The 20,369-nt window shown below is 52.2% G+C and overlaps 1 protein-coding gene across 1 annotated transcript in view; it reads right to left on the bottom strand.

The window, feature by feature from the left end:
* Window positions 1-8,477: 8,477 nt before the first annotated feature.
* Window positions 8,478-20,369, bottom strand: part of LOC128979933 (ciliary neurotrophic factor receptor subunit alpha) — a 71,597-nt gene continuing 59,705 nt past the window's right edge. The window contains exons 6-7 of the mRNA XM_054398325.1: window positions 10,383-10,563; window positions 8,478-8,623 (exon numbers count right to left, since the gene is read on the bottom strand). Of these exons, the coding sequence (XP_054254300.1) occupies window positions 8,478-8,623; window positions 10,383-10,563 (327 nt within the window). The remainder of the gene's footprint in view (window positions 8,624-10,382; window positions 10,564-20,369) is intronic.

Genomic DNA, 20,369 nt, shown 5'->3' with positions numbered 1-20,369 from the left:
GGAGGGAGGCAGCAGTGCACGCATGTGCATGTGTGAGACACGTTTTTCTCCCCTGATCCCCAGCTGCAGGAGTCCTGCATAGATAAAAATGGCATCTGATCACCTCTGAATGGTGGGGAGCAGCTGGGGAGGAGGTCTGACAGTGGCTGCTAGCAGCCTGCCAGGAGAAGTGATAAGGCAGCAGAGCTTGGAGTTGCCTCTCTGGATCAAACTCTCTGCTCAGAACCTTCTGCACATCATCAAAGTCCCCTCTGGCCCTGCCTGTGGGCTTGCTCCAAGGCTCAGCCCCTTCTTCAGTAGATGAGTCCCTGGAAAGCTGTGATGATCTGATCTCCACCTTTCTCAAAGGAGAGCCTTTTCTCCTGACAGAACTTTAGCATGACTTCACCAACATCCAGTCTGGTGAGATACCGTGTCCTCTTCCAAACCCTCCTGGGGAAGCTGCTGTTGTCCTGCCCTGCAGCCTCATGGGCAGCATTTAGTGCATGCCAATAGTTTCCACAGGGGTACCTGTCTGTGGATTCCTCTACCCTGCCTCTTATCTCCTAGGCCTGCATAAAACCTCACCGTGCCCCTGAGGAGCAGGTCACAGCCACCAACAGTTTTCAGATGCCAGAAGATTATCTGATTTGGTGTCAGGCAAGACCGAGGCAGAACATGAACCAAAGGTGAAGCCCAGATGCCTGTTGTGGAGTGTCCTGTGCTTAGTGGGTCCTGCTGGGAAAGGATCTGGAGCAACTGCTTGGTCAGGAATTCTTGGAAGAAGGTAATACCTGTGTACTGAAGACCCAGTGACAGTGGCTGAGCCTGTCCCAAGGGCCACTTGGCACCAGGTGACTTCCAGTGGTGGGGGAGATGCCTATGGAGAGCTAGAAGCCATATACCATTACTGTCCCATTGCCAAAGCTGGAAGGTGGCCACCAAGGTCAAACACTGTCATGGCTGACCACAGGATGGGATATTCCAGGAGGTGCCTGCCTGCCTTTTTCAGCAGGAAGATCCCATCCCCACTTCATGCAGACGGTGGGGATGGAGCAAGGTCTCCATGAATCAGCTGGAGTGCCTGCTCACAATGACTCTCACCCGGAAAGGGGGAGGGGGCCTGAGGCCTCTTTGTAACCCAATCTTGTCTGCATGGGCCCCTTTGTTGTTATTACATTTATTTATTGATCCCCCTCGGGAAAACCTTAGCGGTGCTGGACTTGCTGGGGCCTTATTAATGGGGGTGGGGGGTGACGGAAGGGGAGGGAGGCTGAACAGAGCATTTGGACCATCTGTTCCCACCAAAGGGATGGAGCAACAATAGCCATGTTTATAAAACTCCTCTGCAATTCATTGTGTTTGCAAAAGGAGAGCTTCCACATCAAAGGCCATTTCTGCTTCTGCTGCTGGGGGCCCCTCCGTCTTCTAACTTCCTGCAAGAATTGCCCCATCTTGGCTCCCTCCTCCCCCCACAGCCTCAAATGCATGGTGAGGCAGTAGTATCCTCACCCACAGAGGGACCACCATGTCTGGGCACACTCCAGCCAAAGGGAGCCTGCTTGTGTCTGATGGACGGTCCAGGAGGAATTTCCAAGGATGGGCAGTGGGGAAGCATTTCTCATGGAAGCAATAAAACTCTACCATAGGATGCTGGATAGAGTTTGCCAGGCTCTGGCAGTGGGAACACCAATATGCCCAGAGCTGAAGACCTATCCCTAGGCTGGTTTCATTCAGTCTACTGGAACAGCAGTGTTTATGAAGCTGATTTGCTTTTGCTCACGTGTGGAAAAAAATAACAAGAAAAAAAACTAAGGAAGGGAGTGGGGACTGGCCATGTCAAAGCTGTCTGATGGGGTCCTTCATAATGAAACAACTGTGTCTGGCTTTGCTCTGGGCTTATATTAGATTATCTGTTACAATCAGACATGAAATAAAGGCCATTAAACAGCAATGAAATATTTTGCCTGAACCACTATGTTGTTTTTTCTTCCCAAACTGATCTTTATGGACAAGATGAGGATTTAGTTCTGGCTCAGATCTAGGCTGTATGCCTTCTTGGGGACTTGGAGTTGTCAGCCATCTCCTGACCATGACGCAGCCCTGTGGCTGGAGGACAGGCCGCTTTGGGCTAAGTCTGCAGGCTGGAGGTCTGGGATGCGTCCAGGCTGTCACACACCACCAGCATGACCCTGAATAACAGCATGTCACCTCCTGGGACTGTGGGTCTTTCCCTGTTTGCTGGTGCTTTATGGAAGTGATTGTCTCCATGGGGTCATCCACTCATGGGTAGGTGACGCTGAGTTTTTAGCCCTGTGGGCATGAGGAACAGAGAAACCTACTCTAGGGATGTGGGAGCATCCCAACCCAGCCTTGGACGAAATGGAGACCTCTAGAAGATGCTGCCAGCTTGTAGAATGGCATTTTGTCACCCATGGGAAAGTTTTCTCTGCACCATCTGGTTGTTCATGGACTGCTTTTCAACTTGTGAGACAGGCGTCCTGACAACAGGGTAGTGGCTGGGCAGGGACAGGCTGTCTGACACCTTCAAACCACTCCTTCCATCCTGGAAGGGAAAAACCTTCCCAGAGACTATATGATGCCTTCTTGGGAAGTAGTCCAAGTCCCTTTTGGCCATGTCCCCTCGGCCTGCCCTCCCCCAGGCTGCTGGGGAAGACGTAAGTATGCTCCCAGATCACTCCTGGCAGGGCGTAGGAAGTATGCTGCTCTCTCCCAGCACTTAGCAGCTTCCCCAGGAACCACGCAGGAAAAAAGGAGCCCAGACTCCTGGGAGACACTTTGATTTCATGCCTAAGCCACTACTCTGCTGCTCAGCCACATGGTTCCATTAAGTCCCTTCTGGCTGTCTTCTTTCCATCAATCACTCTGTCTCTGTGAGCAGCCCAGACACCGGATCTGGCTTATAAATAAGACAATCAATCAGCAATGCTATTAGATAAACAGAGTGGCAGAAGCCAAATTAATGCTTGGCTTTTTCTTGAAAGGGAGGGGGGAAAAGAGTCACTTACTTATTAGGGGACTCTGGTGTGGTCTGATTTCCATGATGCAGCTGAGCTGGGTGGGCTGCATTCATCTGCTGCATCTGCATGCAGGGAGGTTTGGGATGCTGTGAGCAGATGGCCTGTGTGGGTCACCCTGGCCAAAGCTGACAGTACACTGGGGGTGAGCAGGGAGGTCACAGCACTGGGTAGATGATGTTCAGCTGGGAAGGCTATGGCAGGTGCTGTCCATCCAGACAGAGTGCAACTGGGGTGAGAAGGTGTCAGAGCTGATCTGGTGGGGAGGGAGAGGATGAGGCTGTAGACAGAGTTGCTTGGGGACCAGGGACACAGTGCCAGGGCAGAAGCTGAGCTGTTCATGATGGGCATAATGAAGAAGAGAATCACTAATCTGAGGCTTCTCAAACAGAGGCATCAAGTCCTGATCCTTTTGCTGCTACAAGCCTTTGCCCTGCAGCATTGTGGGAATGCCTGGGTCTCTTATTACACACAGGGACACCACCTGCAACTCCATCTGCTTCTTCTCTGTGTGGTGGTGGCTGAATCCCTCAAAGATCCTGGGCTCATTCCTGCACTACTGGTAGCAGGCAGGAGCCTTTTTTTGTGGTGAGGCCCTGGTGTCTGAGCATTCCCTCCTGCCATTGGGGAAAAAGTCCTGAGTGGAAGGCTATAACCTCCCAAGGGCATCCAGTGCTGCTTCTCTGTACAAGAGATGTAGGCATTTTCTGAACCAATACCCCACAGTTTGGGGTGGCTTCTTGTTTTGCTGGACTTGACACTGGTACAGATTGAGGACTAGGGGAGTCAGGGCTCCTCCAAGTCAAGCTGACACTTATACCCTCACCCTTGTACATGCCACTCTTCGTCCTCTCATCCAGGGGACCACTTTTCTACCAGCTCTTCCTGTGCTAGCCTCCACCTCCCACCTCTCCTTGTTGTGATGGAGAAGGGCATTTGTCCCTTGAGGACCAGGTCTACCGCTGTGCACATTGATGAATCCCACCTGGCATTTCCACTGGCTTAGCAGGATGGACTCCTGCTTGGGTCTAGCAGTGAAGACATCAGTGTGCTTTCTCATCACCTGATCCTGCCTTCATACCTTTCTGCTGCAGTGCCTCTCACTTGGGACTAAAGCCCTGCTGGAGCTGAAAATCTGTTCACTGTTCCTCATTTATACAGCAAAGCATGGTGCCCCAACAAAGCCCCATGGCTCATTCCTGTCAGGATAATTTGTTGTAGATTAATGCTTGTTATCACCTGGAGGCTCCAGGCACCTGGGAGGCTGGTGGGAGGGCAGGGAGCTTCTTTAAGTATTGGGCTGGGGAGGATGAGATCTCTGCTGGCACCTGCTTCACGGAAGGATGCAGGTGGTGCAGTGATTCGGACCTGCTCCACTGTTCAGCCGTCACTCAATTAAGGGGCTTTTTGCTTCCTATGAGGCCTCATGGCCAGGAAATATCTCTTGCTATCCAACCACACTTCAGATCCCTGTTGCAGAGCCTGGGGAGCGCAGTGCAAGGCTGGTCTCACATCAACAAGAGCTGAAAATAACACCTAAGGTGGGATTTACTGCTACATATGTGCTGGGAAGATGCAGGGACCTGTTTGGTCTGGCTGATGTATTGGATTTCAGGTTATGCAATGCACAGGTCTCTCTGAGCACTGTAATTCCTTCTTTCTTCCTGTATGGACTTACTCTGCTAAGTGGATGGATTTTCTGCTTGGCAGGGATGTTCCCCTGGGACCTTCCCCAGTTGGAAACATCTCTGCACATCTGCACATAATATTGCTGGGGCACTTCACGAGTGGGCTTTTACGACACCCCTTGCTTTATGAAGCACCATTAAATCCAGCCAGCCAATGTGGATGGACTGACACACAGCATCTTAGAGCCAATAGCAGGCTGCGTGCCAACTCTAGATGCCAGAGGGTGCCCAAGGCCACTGCTCTCAGATGGCTTCTCATAAAGCTGCTCTGGGCAGTGAGAACACTGCTCCCTTGGTCCCTGAAACAGCTTGAGAGGGACAGGTCTTCTCTGCTTAATAACCTGATGCAGCAGACCTCTGGACCAGGCATGGAGATCCTGAGTGGCGATGAAGGCAATCTATCTAGGATGCTTCCCCTAGGCAAGGGCTGGGCCTGACATTTTCATCTCTGCTAAGAGCTGTCCCTTTCCTCTGCCCTGAAGAGCCATCTGCTATGGTAGATTATCCCAGCTTTTAGCACTGTGAATCCATAATTAGTGCATAATTAATTACCAGATGTTTTTAACACTAATGAAACATTAATAAATGATGGAGGCATGTTGTCTGGTAACGGAACATTAACCAGAGCACTAAGCCAGCACACAGGGCAGTGCTGCTGCTGACACAGCCAAGCTAGTGGCAGGTCTGCTTGGGAATGAGACCTTCTCTAATAAAGCCCCAGCATGGTAAAATCACAGCAAGTGCCCAGCTGGAGCTAGTGACTAGCTTAGTGCTGCCTTCAGGCTTTGCAGAGCTAGGGCTATGACTCCTTCACCTCCTCCTTGCCTTCCTCCTTTCCCTCCCTCCTTTCCTCTTTCCCTCCCTTTCTGCCTCCCTTCCTTCCTGCCTTCCTTCCTGCCTTCTGTCCTTCCTGCCTTCTATCGTTCCTCCCTCCCTTCCTTTCTTTCTCTCCTGTTGGGATACTGGGCACATAATTTGATAACAGGTTGGGTCTTCTTTAATGACATCTCTGCTCCAGTTGGTGCTCACAAGCAGGACACATGGGGTGAGCCCAGACCTCAACATAGTGTGCTTTGCTGCACCCATTGCCCCTGCAGTGGGTGCCAGTGAACCCTGCCTTGATGGATGTTTAATTCACAGCACCCGGGCCAGTGACATTTTCCTGATGTGAAATTATTAACCAGACAAGGAAAGTGCATTAATTGGGACTATGTGCCACCTCCAGCCTCTGGGCGGCAGCAAGCCACAGGCAGGTCTCCATCCTCCTGCCTGCCCATGAGCAGTCAGGGTGCAGCCAGAGTTTGGGGAAACATGGAATCCCTGAGGGCCCATGAACAATAGCATGTGGCACCTCCTCATCATAGCACAAGTGCCACATGGAATAGTGGCAACCATCCTCTTTACATCACCAGGTGTTTCCCAGGATGGGCATGCTCCTTGCACCTTCTCAGGATGTCCTAAAGGCCCATTTTTGAGTTCCCCTATCTCCCTGAGGACATGATGCTATGGGCTCGAGCCCCGAGAAAGGCTCTGGTGTGTCTGTATGTCCCCCACTGCCATTCCCAAATCCGTCTCATCAGAGCCAGCACCACGTGCAGGAGCAGGCAGCCAAACCCACCCACTCCACCCAGAGGGGAAATAACACCCAAGGCTGCCAGTCATCATGAAATGATCATTTAATGAAGACCGTCTCTCCTGGTGCATGTGTGTGTGTGTGTGTGTGTGTGCATTGTCTCTGTGTGAGCTTTGTTTGTTTTTTTTTTTTTTTTTTATCCCCTCTATTTTTAAAATTTTTTTGATTTTTTTGTTTTTTTTTTGATTTTTTTATATATATACATCTATAAAAAATTCAAATACAGCATGTCAACAGTGGGAATACTAGGACGTACGGTATTAAATACTGCGCTTGGGTCCAGGCAGGAGGGGCAAGAGGAGGTTGTCTTTACAAAACAGGGCTTGGGGCAGGACGGGGAGGAGAGCAGAGCAGGCACAGGGACAGCCGGGGAACAACAGGGGACAGCGTGGGATGGGTCTGCAGGGCTCCAGCTCTGAAGGCAACAGCAGAGGAGTTCTGCTTTTGTTGGAGAACGAGACAAATGTGTCAACAAGGGTGATTCCCTGCATCCAATGTGGTTTAAGTTTGGGTGTGATGTGGGGATGGGTTTGGGGGTGGCGAAGGCTCCCGCAGGGTGCTGTGGTTGGGGAGCTGGAGGGACAGCTCTCCCAGGTGCTTTCCAAGGTGCAGGGGGGAGGTTTATTGATGTTCCTTTTACTCCATTCAAACCCTGCCAGTTCCCTGCTCCCCACCACACTTGTGAAAGACATCAGTTCTTCCCTCCACCATCCCCTCAGAGGAAGGGTCAGAAGACCCCCACCCATGCACCCCTCCAGCTTCGCCATGCAGCTGTGAGCTTGGAGAAGCAAGTCTGGTTCTTGGGAGACCCCCTTCTGCTGTAGAGGGTACACAGCTGAGAGCATCATTCCCCTCACCACCCCCCCCAGTTTCATATCCCCTTTTCTCGGTGCACCAATACGCCCCCTGTCACCCGAGTAGGCGGCGGGGCGGTGGGCACGTCTTTGGCGTGGGGGGGGGTTAGCTGTACGAGCGGGGTCCTCAGCTGTGGCACAATGCCCGGGCTCACTTCATCTTGCCGGGGAAAGGGTAACGGGGATGGCGGGGACAAGTGCGACTCCTCGAGGGCTCAGGGCTGGGATCGGATTTCACGACTCCCCAGGGGACGGCGGCAGCTCTGTCCTCCTCCAAAGGGATGGTGAGAAGCGTGATACGTCCTCAACGTGTGCAAAATTGAAGAGATAAGAGACTCAACCCGGGAGGGGGCAATGAGGTGGGTGGTGGGCAGGTGTCTGCGCTGGGCTGCGACAGATGAACAGATGGGGATCTGCAATTTGGGAGAAGAGGGGTCACTGTGCCACTCTCTGCTTCACCATAACCGATCACCCTTGGGACACGCCAAGCAGAATTTGGTCTCTTTCCACAGGGAAATTCATCCAGAACCCAGGTGCCCAAACCCATCCCCTCCTCCTCCCAGGTGTGGACCCTGCCCATGCAATCTGGCTGTGTGCTACCACCTCTCCCACTGGCACTGCTAACATTACACATGGAAATGATATGGCTGGAGGGGAGCAAAGGACCCCATGCCCATGGAAGCTGCCTTGAATGGCACCTCCTTGGGCACCAAAGGAGCGGTGGCGCATCCTTTATCCTCCAAAGTGACACACATGGCTGCTGCCAGGACCAATCCCCCAGTCTTTAGGCAGTAGAAGGGGTGGGGACACCTATAAGACATCAACCCTGTCCCAGAGTGGAACAGGGCTTTTTGGGGCTCTCCAGGCTGCCAGCTCCATCTAAGCCAAACAAAAGGCTTTTTTGAGATGCATGTTTGAATTCTCTGATCTCAGACAATTTTTCTTCCATCACTACGAAAAGGCCTTAGTTTTCTATTTGATTTCTTTTTCCAAAAAACCTACAGTGGGGAGGAACAAGCCATCAAAGACCAATCCCTTTGCAGGCTTTGTAGAAAATGTTTGAAAAGCCATTTTTGAGATCTCTGCCAGCATACGCAGTCTGGAAAAGCAATCAGATTTGGTGCCATTTACAAAAAACTGCAAAAACCCCCATCAAACCCCAAATGGCTCAATCTCAGTGCCTTTCACCCATAGCCTAGTTGGAACACCCCCTGGGCTTCCCATATTCCTGCTCCCTCCCAGCACCCATGCTGTGTCTCTTACACCCTGGGTTGGTAGATACTCACTAAATAAAGAGGACACCATAGGCAGCCAAGACCAGTCCAGCTGTCCAACACACTGCCACGGCCCCGCTGCCCACCACAGCCCCCTTGTCACAGATCTTGGTGGTGGGTGGTGGCATGAAAGAGGAGGTGCTCGCTCTTGTTGTCTCTGCAGGGAGGGAGAGTGGATGGTGAGAGGAGCTGGGGTGCCTCATGATGCCTGTGGTGCAGTCTTGCTCCCTACCAGTGGGGACACGGCACCCTCCTGTCCCCATATTGCCTCTCTCACTGCCATGCCACACTAGGGCTGAGATGGGAGGCTGGCACAAGGAGCCAGGGGATGGTGTGGTCCGTAAGACATTGAACCTACTGCTTGGATGTTTGCACCACTCAACAGAGCTGGGTGTCCCTCCTGGCCCCACCTGCCTCCTGGCCAGGCTGCTCTGTGGTAGTTCTGGCTACAAAGTCAGGACTTGCTCACAAGTGCTCAGCAGACAATATTCCCTGCCCAGGGCACGTTCCAGACATGGCTGTGGCTGCTGGGCTAGCTCAAGGGGCTTGTCTTTTGCTGTGCAGGACCAGATGGGTTGCCTGTTCCCACACAGGGCTTCAGGATTGCAAGGAGGGCGTGGATGGGCAGTAAGGCTGGGGCAACCTAAGTCACACCCAGGGAATGCAGGGTGCCCCAGTGGGTCTGTCTTGGTGTTCTTCAGATTCCACTGAGGTGTCATAGTGAGGCTCAGCCCCAGAGCCAGAGTATCTCACAACAGCTGTGCTGCAGCCAGGGGTGTGTGTATGTGTGTGTGAGGGACATGCATGTGCCTGCACAGGCAGCAGGCAGGTGTGGTGGACGTGGCACAATGAGCACAATGCAGGCAAACAGAGAAGCAAGTGTAGAAGCCAGACACCAGTGCTGCTGCAAGGTGTACAAGGTTTAACCTCCTGAGGATGAGGGGTCACAAACCCCTGCTGCTGCCAACCCCTGCAGGTGCTCTGTTGGGTGCTGTTTCTGCACAGGAGGGTGTCTCTCCACTTGCCAGTACTGTGTGACCTGCACCTATTGCATCCCCAACCAGGGAGCATTTCCAGGGCCCACAGGGGTTTCTGTTTGTGACTGCTTGCCAGGGTCTTCACACAACTTGGGCTTTGGAGGATGGGCATAGTGACCCCCTCGCCCCACAAACACATCTGGCCAGCTCACATGAGTGGTCCCAGATAGAAGCCTCATCACTGCCAGTCCGCATGCCAGAGCTTCCCCCACCCTGCCACCAGTGCCATCCAGAGGAACCAGCACAGGGTCCACTCCAGCCCTTCTGGGAAACAGAGGGCTCATAACACCCATTTGGACACAGTCCCAGCTCTTTCCTAGAAACAGAGGCTTGTTAACTTTGTGGCTTTTATTTTGAATTGGCATCACTCCGAGCTGTTATGCAGGGGTGGAGGTGTGGAGAGGATAGGACAGGAGAAGGAAGGCTGGGGGAAGGCAGCACTCCAGGGAATAGTAACAACAACAGCAATGATAATAATGATAATAATGATAATAATGATAATAATGATAATGATAATGATAATGATAATGATAATAATAATAATAATAATAATAATAATAATAATAATAATAATAATAATAATAATAAAAACCCTGAAAAACCCTCCAGCTTCATTGTCACATCCACAAGCATCCTGAGGAGAGGGATGCCAAAGCCAGGTGGAGCTAAGTCAGCTGCACCTGCTGCCAGGCCCATGGGTGGGAGGTGAAGTGTATGATGAAGGGGTACAGCCCCACTGTGTGCTGGGGGGATCTCCTTGGCTGAAGATGAAACTTGCATGGAGCTGGACAGGGGGGACCCTCATCCAGAATTTCTGCCTTCCTCTTTGCCATGGGCACAGACAGGGAGGAAGGGGGGTCTCACCTGTGGGGGTCTCACCTGTGATCTGGGCCTCAGTGGTGAGATGCTTGGGTTCCTCTGTCCAGGGTGTCGCATGGACAGCCACGCTCCAGTCACTCCATGTGCCAATGTCATTGTCTTTGGCTGCCACCTGGATGATGTACTCCTTGCCAGCATAGGCATCTGTGATGGTGTGTGATGTCCCATCCGACAGCTCGACCTAAGGGCAGTGGCAGGGAGGAAAGCATGGTCAGAGACACCCCTGGCACTGGGAGGGGTACAATGAGCATGTTTACCTCAGCTAGAGGATGATAATTGAACTCTCACAGCACTTTAGGAAGTTCTGCGGGGTTTTGGGCAGAAGCAGGAGCCCAGGACAGGGATGCAGGGGAAGAACGCTCCAGCTGCAGCTAAGCCAAAAGTCTGGTGAGACCCTGTCCTGCTCCTAAACGCTCGATGCCAGAGCACAGCAATTTCCTCTAGAGGTCACCAGAAACTAGCAGATGTGCCGGCACACTGCTCAAACATGTTGCAGCAGCTGGGAGCTGGACACCCTGGGCAGCAGTTTCTGGGCATCACTGCAAGGGCTGAGAGATGTTTTGCCCCCCCACCCCACATCTCCAGTGACCATCATCCTCTGCCTGTTGGCATCCCACCAGCTTGGCTTGCATCCCTCTGGCTGGGCCCCTGGACAAGGATCAAAACGTATGCATCTGTCTTTCCTAGAAAAATTGCCTCTGTTTTGTTGTCACTGCTGCCTGGACATGGCAGGTCCTGTCATCCTCCTGGGGATGTGGCTGCTGGTGCAATGGTTTAATACCAGACTGTGTCCATACCTTCCAGGCATCTCTGACCTACTCAGAGCTTGGCTCAAGTACAGACAGATGCAGGCACACAGCAGAAATGTAGCCCCATTGCCAGGTCACCAGTGGGCAAATACAGCTAAGTGACAGAGCAGGAGGACTCAGCACACAAGTGACCTTCCACACATGGAGCCAGGCTTGGCCTCAGGGTCCTAAAGGCATGGAGGAAACCAGGGCAGAAACATCCCACAGGGGCTGCATGGGAGATTGCCCTCCATCCAGTCTCCAAGGATGAGGACTAACATACTGCCAGCTTCATTCCCATACTGGGCTGCCTGTGCATTGCATGGGAGGGACTAGGGGCCACCCCTTGACCTTCCCTGGTACACTGGCAGACACAAATCTATCTCCTTCTTTCCTGACACACATTGATAATAAAGATGCTGGGGAGGATGAGGGATGGTGCAAGTCTCATGCAGCTCAGCCAGGCACTCATCCACGAGCAGAAGAAATGACACTTCATGGACTGAGGTAACATCATGGCACAACTCATGAAGGGTCTTCTATGTCTCCCCAGCCACACAGGAGAAGGTCAGACACAGGATCCTGCAGCCCCAAGGAACACCAACAGCTGAGTTTTATTAAGAACTCCTTCCAATGACAGGAGCAAGATGGACCCCAGAACTTTTGCCCTGCCCTTGATCACATCCTGAAAGACAGAAATGCTACACCATCAGGGTGCACAGAGGATACCTGGGTCTGCACCTCTGGGACAAGGTTGCCCTCTCACTGCTGGTTAACACATGTGGGAATGGTGTGCATAGCAAGGATGCATGGGACGGTCCAGAAAGTGGCAGGCATGGTTAATCTTATCATCCCAGTGCTTGCAGGGGGACCATAAAGTAGGAACCCACCCCAAGAAAGACCCATCTCTTTTCCAGTCCCTTCAGTACAGCAAGCTGCAACACCCCAGCACAGCTTTAATCCCTTCTGCACAGGGGGAAACCCTACCAGGGAAAGGGGGCACTTCTGCTTTCTTGTTCCAAGTGAAAGACTTCCCTATTCCCTCTCCCAGGGATGCTCTCAGGGCCCTTGAGCTCTTTACTCCCCACTGCTTACACTGTCTAGCCTGAGCCCACAGGAACCCCACACATCTGGAGGCAAGCCCTCTGCCAGCCATCAGGGAGCAGCATTGAGAGGCATGCATCTGTCCTCACTGCTTCCAGTTTTGGGGCTGTGTGGTGGGGAGACTGAGCCCTGCCTCTCCTCTCACCACCAACCTTGGGGCTGACACTCACAGTGCTGATGGGATGCAAACAGGGGATGCCAGTGGTTTCACTGCAGGGTTCAAACCAGGCTGAGATGTGCCTAAGCCCTAAGTTTCAGCAGTGGGACAACTGGTACCTGCATCCAGGGGACACTTTCCCACCATGCCATGGGTCTCCAAAACAAGAGCTGGATCAGATGCTGCAGAGGTGATGGGCTCTTGGTACACACTGCTGCATCCAGCAGAGCAGAGACAGTTTCTGCACCCTCTTCTCATAGGAGATGTGGCACTTCAAGATGTTTAACGGTCTTGGTAGTTGAGTTATGGTTGGACTCCATGATCTTAAAGGTCTTTTCCAACCTTAATGACTTTAAGATTCTATGAACACATCTTCATGGGCAAGGCACTCAAGGATGGCACTTCATGGCCAAGGCAGGACAGGAGATACACCAGGATGTTAATCACTTGGTCCATGCAAAGCGTCACACTTTGCAAGTCACCTCCCCACAGCCTCATGGCACAGTGAGGCTGTCCCTGCCATCCAGACCCCAGGATTCATGCCTCTGCCACCAGCTCCCGTCACTGCTCACAGGTGTGCTGCTTGTGGGGACAGCAGGATGGGATGCACTGTGTGCAGTGCTGTGGACACCACACAGCAGGGACCTGCCTGGAAGGGATCAGCCCAGAGCCATTTGGTGGCATCTGCCCATTGAGACAGCAATGCCAAGGTGATCAACCTCAATTCATTCCTAATGACAATTAGATTAAATGAAACCTCACTGGGTGAGCTACCAGTCTCCTGCAAACTTGTTTCTCCCAGCTTGGCCTGTGCTGGGCCTGGGGTGCCTTGAAAGCAGGGAATAAGCTAGGCAAGATGCCAGAGTTATCCAGCTCATGTGTAGATCTCTGTAGGTCTTTAAGTATCCTCCAAGCCCTTCCAGCTGCTCCCTGAGCCCCACAGCAAGCAGACTGCAGGCAGACCAGCCCTGCTGAGGTCTCACAGGCCTAGCCAGACTGTTGCTCCATCCAGATAGTTTTCTCCAGCCCAAAGAACCCTGCTGGCTGAGTGCTTCCTCTTGGGAGCAATTCCTGCCTTTCCCCAGCCACAGCCAGCCTGCAGCTGAGTGTTTGCAGATGGGACATCACAGGAATAATAGAGCCAAGCCTGTGCCTTGTGCAGGGAGGGATGTTCCCCCAGGATCCAGGCTGGAGGACCTTCATTGCAGAACTCAGGAGGATTCTACCTCAAGCCCCTCTTTAAGCAGCAGGAAAAAGAGCAGGCATAGATGACAGCATTCATCTCTCCCCACACATACCATGTCTGCATGCAGCACTTCTGAGCTGGGCAGCGAGGGCATATATCCAGCATTTGCACTGGTGGGTGAGAAAGTCCCTGGGCAGGTGCCCGTGGCTCGGCACAGCAGTGCAGCAGCAGATGGGAAAGCACACAAGGACTGGGTCCAACTGGACACAGACAGGAAGAGCTAGGTGGGGGCACACTGGGGAGGTCGTGAGGGATGGATGGACACACAACATCAAAGGCAGTGGGAGAAATTCCTTAATCTGCAGCCCTGCCCCACACAGACAAAAGTTGGAGGAAGGCTGCACATGGTAATTTTTTTGGCCGGGGGGTCTGCATGTCTCTGCCTGCCTTTGTGCACCTGCCAAAAGTCACTCTGGCTGGCTGTGAAGTGCTGCCCAGATTAATGAGGGATAAGTAGCTAGTGCAATGCAGAGCTATTAGCATTGCAAAGAGGAAAGAAAAAAAAAAAAAGAGAGAGAGAGAGAAATTTCAAAAAAGCCCTGGAACCCAGTAACTCAGCCAACAGCTTGCTGGAGACAGCATAGGCTGGGACCCCTTTCCCTGCCATGGCCACATACCACCGATCGCCAGCTTGGAAAGATAACGCAGCTCTTGAGCAACAGACAGTGCCCATGTATGGTGCCACATTCATGAGATGGGGACAGACACCCAAGGCAGGTGGAAGAGAGGATTTCCCAACACTTGGCTTTGCCTGCCTCTGCTCTTCCCCCATGCACATGCTGGGGGCCTGGGAACATGCATATGTCAGCCATACCATGCAACCCAAATGGAGACATCCATGTGTGCCCTCATTCCAGTCCTTGCCCACAGACTGGTGACACTGCCTTGTAGTGCTCAGTGCAGCAGGAGTTAAGGAAGCTGTTCCTGCCCTGGAGTCCCCCTGCATCTGTCCAGCTCACTCTGCCAGGTGCCCTAGCCCTAGCTGTGCTCTGATCCTACCCAGGCTCTGCTCCTGGTCTAGCATGACCAGGTAGCAATTATTTGCAAACAGAGGCAGGTCTGAAGCCCAGATGGCCTTTGGAAGGGATGGGAGTAGGGGGAGAAAACCACAAGCATCCCTGCCCCAGCAGCTGGTGTGGGTTGGAAGGAGGTGGAGGAGATGAAGGGGGGATCAGATGCCTTCTTCCCTGCATCCCACATGAAAATGTGTTTGATGGCTCCCTTGTGGTGGCAGTGGCTCTGCTTTCCATTCCTTGACACCTCATGCTCCCTAGCAAAGCTCCTTGTATGAGAAGGGGGTGCTTCACTGCCAGGAAGCTGGCAAGGTGGGGATGGGGGCTGGCACCCCTCAGGCCCAGGACAGGAATGGACCATCTCTGTGCATGCCAGGACAGAGACTATGTGCCTGTCCCAAGTGTTGTATCAAGCCTGGATGAACCTGCCTTTCCTAAGCTATTGTGGGGTGAAACTGATCTCTTCACACAGCCTGTGTCACCCACAGCTGTGGGAGAAGGTAGAAGGAAAGCCCCTGTAAGAGCACAGCACAGGTTTGGCATGCATCTCATGTCCTTGCAGCCTCTTCCAACTCTGGATGCTCCCAGGGTTAACCTGAATAATGGGGGAAAAGGGAATTGGGAGGGGGACAGGGCACCCTAGTGGGCTCACTTTCATAGCCTCTCTTCTCCAGAACAAGTAGCTGGATCCCAGCACCTGGCTGCAATGATTTTTGCAGATACTCCTGCTACACAAATAACTGCTGTTTCAGATGCCTTTTATTCCTGTGATCCCAAGGGGAACCAGGTGGGCTCCCACCTGCCCTGGGGAAAAGGCTAAGCCAAAGGCAGGACTAAACCCCAAGCACGCCACCCCACTGCTGGGAAGTTCAGGAGGGTAGCTGCAAACAGCCACTGCAGCCTGTGAAATGACGTTGCCAAGCAGAAAAGAAATGTTTTGCTTTTTCCCTTTCAAAGCCACGTCTGGCGAGCAAAGAGGTCTGACACTCATTACTAATAAACGAGCCCCCAAATACCTCCTCCTTCCACAGCGCCACAGGAATCACAGGCTAGCCCCAGACAAAACTTTCTGCCCAGACTTTGGAATAAATAAAAAGTTGGGAAAGGGAATGACTCTCCTTATTCTCTGCTGTCTCAGTAGTAGAGGAACCCATCAAGGTCTGAGCTGCGGTTCCTGCCGTGACTGCCCCACCCCCCATCCCCCGACTCCAAGAAGGCTGCCGTGCAGCTGCAGCTGCTGCACATAGCTCAGCCCTGCTGCGGGTCTGGGAGGACGAGTTATTGCAAGGCTCCTCTGCAGCCTGGGTTGTGTCACACCAGATGCGTCTGAACGGCTCCCTTTTGGCTTAAAATAAAGAGCAACTTTGAAAGTGGAGCTGCAAGCTCGTTAATAATGGGACTCTTTCTCCAGATGCGCTGTCCCCCCCTGCCAAGTGACAACTGGCAGAGCTCGCTTTTGCTTGCGGCAGTGGGGAAGATGGGACTGGGGATGTTCAGGGCTCTCAGCACCAGCCCTAAACCTCACCAGGGCTGGCATCTGCTGCCTGCAGGTGCATTTACCACACTGGTGCAGTGGGCTGGAGGTGAAAGCAGATGGGTGTGGCTTGTGCATGGGCATCATAGGGCACAGGCACATATCTGACATGGCATGCATGTGGGCAAGGAAAGCGAAGCTTGCTGGCAGCATCCTACTGTAAGGTAACTGTGCAAGCTCACAGACAAGCACAGGCACAAGACTGTAGGCCTGTGTGCTCTGCTGCCCAGTGGCACCTTTATAGTTGCCTTTGGAGGCTTGATCCTACTGTGTGCTCAGTACTTTTAGATCACCAGTAGTTTGCAAGAGGGGCTGAGGGCACCCAGATAGTGCCAGTCAAGGATCCTGAGCCCAACTCCATCTCTGGAGCTGCAGGAGGGGATGGAGGAGGTGATTTCTTAGCATTTCCCACCTCCCATCCCCTTTTGAGACAACTTCTGCTCCAGCCCAGCCTGTCCCATGCTGAGCTGTGAGCGACACTATTACAGCCTCATCACTTTGCTCACATCTATTTTTAATTTTTTTCCCTTTTTTAATCACTGACTTTGGAGCCAGCAGGGGAAGGGAGAGAAGTGCTGCAATAAAAGCTACCAGGCGTGAAGCTGTAATCCAGTTCACTCAGGGTGACCTCCCTGCCAAAGTTGCCTTGAAAAGAGAGGGAGCACAAGACAAGCAGCAGAGGCACAGGGGGATGCAAATGGGTGCAAAGAAGTGCACTCACTGCAAAGTGACACTGTCACCATGACAACAGGGATGCAGATGTGGCAGGCAGTGGCACTAATCACCTTCCCCAGCTCCATGCCTCCCCCTGGCCCACTGCAGGCTGGATATGCACTAGCAGACTATGAGGTTATTTCAAGCTGCCCCAAGGCAGGAACTCCCAGAGACAGCCTGTGAGATTCACCTGTTTGACAAAAAAATGTTGCTTTGCCTTGCGAGATGAGCCTGGCAGCCAGCCCCAGCATTATGAGAGAGGGTGGCCAGCAGAGAGGACCATGCCTTTCTCACACCAACAAACCCAGCCACTAAATACTTGGCTGCAAATTGCCCATTCCTGTCCCCAAGCACTGTGTTCAGTTTTGGCCCCTCACTGCAAGAAGGACATTGAGTTGCTGGAGTGTGTCCAGAGAAAGACAATGAAGTTAGCGAAGGGTCTGGAGAACAGACCTTACGAGGAGTGCCTGAGGGAACTGGGATTGTTTAGTCTGGAGAAAAGGAGGCTGAGGGGAGACCTCATTGCTCTCTACAACTACCTGAAAGGAGGTTGGAGTGAGGTAGGGCATCAGTCTTCCTAGTATCAAGTGACAGAATGAGAGGAATGGCCTCAAGCTGCACCAGGAGAGGTTTAGATTGGATATTAGGAAACATTCCTTTGATGAAAGAGTGGTCAGGCACTGGAATAGGCTGTCAGGAAGGGGGTCGAGTCACCATCCCTGGATGTGTTTAAAGGTTGGTTGGATGTCGTTCTTTGGGATACGGTTTAGGGGTGAACCTTCTAGAGTAGGGTTATCAGTTGGACTTGGTGATCCCGAGGGTCTTTTCCAACCTGAATATTTTGTGATTCTGTGGTGGAGTCACTGTCCCTGGAAGTGCTTAAACAGCATGTAGACGTGACTCTTTGGGACATGGTTTAAAGGCCATGGTAATGTTAGTTTGATGGTTGGACTTGATGGTCTTAGAGGTCTTTTCCAACCATAATGACTCTATGATGGTTTGCCCAGAGCAGAGCTGCTCAGAAGTAAAGCTGGCACAGAACGCCTGCACTGGGGGCTCTGTGACCCCAGCTCCTAAAATCCTGGGATAGAGGGAGCACTTCTGCTTGCTTTTCCAAAGAAGGATGTTTCCAGCCTTTGCAAATGCTCACAGATGTGGCTCTAATGCTTGCAAAACAGAAGAGGAAGGAGAGAACCCAACCACATTATTAGCTTTAAATATCTCATGACCTTTTACTGCAAATCTCGAGATCTGAGGAGTAGCCTGCCTCACGGTTCGTTAACATTTCATGTTGTCAGCGTGGCCAGTGGGTTCAATTAGACTTCACGATGGCATCTGCAAATTGCTGGCAACCCACTGGAGGAAATCCTCCCTTGGCCCAGCTGACAGCTCTGATGCTACTGAAGAAATACCTTCTGAGCCTTGCTGTGTTCTGGGATGTTCCCCGAGCTGCTCAGTGCAGAGGATCTCCTCGCAGAAACTGGGAAAAGGGGAGATCCTGCTCCAGCAAGTGCTATGGGGGTGGGAGAAAATCGGGTGCAAGGCCTGCCCTGGGGCCTCCAAAGATGCTCAGGACGCTGTCTGGCCACTCGCCTGCATCTAGGGGTGAGTGTGCAGATGTTCTCGCAGGGAGATTGCATGTGTGAGCGTGGCGATTGCTGCTGTTGTAAGTTAACTGAAGGAGCCTGTAAAACCAGAAACAGGCTATTAGCAATCCATTAGGAAAGGGTATCCAGTTCCAGCCTAGGTAAGCCATTAGAGGAACATCTGAGAGCATTAGGAGAGCTCACTTGGGGCCAGGATGGGGCTATAAAACAGAAGAGGAAACCATGCTAATCTGGCTTGAATTACAATCTTAAAAGCAGAAGAAAAATAAAGGATACCCTAAACATTTAATGTTTTATATTTAGGAGACAGAAGGGGAGATTCTGCCAGAAGAAGAGGATGAAAAACCTGTTTAGGCTACAAATATCCCATCTCTCTTCTGGCAGCAGGGAAACCACCAGCCCCTCTTCCAGAAAGGGAGCAGCATGACTTTAAAGTTGCTTGAGTTTCATAGCAAGCTCAGTGCTGGTGAGGTGGAGGGGACTTGGTGGCCACCTGGTGTGCCATGATGTGACATGGCTCCATCCTGAACAGCTGGGAAATGCTTGTGCCCAGGTTAAAGGGAGCTTCTGTATGGCAGCATGATGGTGCAAGGAGCATCCAGTGCATGCTCTGCTGCAAGATCACATGGAAATCCATCATCATCATCATCATCATCATCATCATCATCTCTCCACATTAATAATTCCCAGAGCACATCATCATAATTCCCAGAGCAAACTGCAATATGAGAGTTGCTAAGTGGCTTGAGTGCAGAGGCCACTGCTGAGCAGGGGAAAGGGAGTGCAAATAGCACACTGGGGCTCAAACCCACATTAGCCAAGCCCTGGGAAGGGGATGAGGATGTCCCTCCAGCTCTGGGTCAGCCCCAGATATTACTTGATGCAGGTGGTTGATTAGGCCAAGCATTGCCCATCTCGCTCTGGAGGGGAAACTAAGTTTATGGCTAGCTTGTGCAGCGGTGGTCTAGATAAGATCCACTGCACCTGCCATAGATGGATTTATCTTCTGGTACCAAGCCTTGGCAGTACTAAAATCCTGAAAGAAAGAGCCTGGAAGAAGGCAGATGCTGATTGAATCAGGCCCTATGGTATTCGACAGCTTGACATCCATCTGATCTTATTAGCACTCATTCAGTCCTGTCTGGCAAGGTGCTGTGCATAAATCAGACCCTGCAAAGATTAACAGGAGGCAGAGGGAAGAAAAGGAACCTGCTTCTTCTGCCAACAAATGCCACTTGTGAGCAGGTCCTGCATTGATATTCCTGTCCCTGAGCAGTCTCTGTTGCACCCTTGTGGGTTTGCTCCCACAGGGACTCTGGATTTCCCACTGGGCTGCCAATGGTTGGCAGGGATGGGGCTCAGCATGAGGACCCTGGGTACACAGAGCTGTCCCAGAGCATGAGGTTACCCAGCTCATTCTGCCTGCTTGCCAGTCTCTCAAACTGCCCTGTTGTCAGCAAGCAGGTTGTGTGCAATGACTTGTCTTTCCTGGCAGCCAGTGGGGAAAGCAAGAGCGAAAATGGGGAACAGTTTGTGGCAGGAGACCTTCACCTTGGCAACAATTAAGATGTCCCCATGCCAAGAGTGGCATGCAGGACTGCTGCATCCTTTTTCAGGGCACTTGTCCCACCTTGAGGTGACATCACCATCTTAGGGCAAGACGGATCGCTGAGCTAGGCTTGGCCCTACCAAACTATGTCCTTTGTCTTTCCCAGTCCCATCCGGATTTAGGGGAATGGTGGCACCTTCCAAGATGCCAACACAAGCAAAGCAGAGCTCAGCATGGCTTCAGCATTCTCCCAGAATGATGCCATCTGTGGGGTT

This window comes from Indicator indicator, assembly GCF_027791375.1.
Source record: "Indicator indicator isolate 239-I01 chromosome Z unlocalized genomic scaffold, UM_Iind_1.1 iindZ_random_scaffold_45, whole genome shotgun sequence".
Classification (NCBI taxonomy): domain Eukaryota; kingdom Metazoa; phylum Chordata; class Aves; order Piciformes; family Indicatoridae; genus Indicator; species Indicator indicator.
The sequence above is the reverse complement of the archived record's forward strand: the minus strand, read 5'-3'. Positions and strand labels throughout refer to the sequence as shown.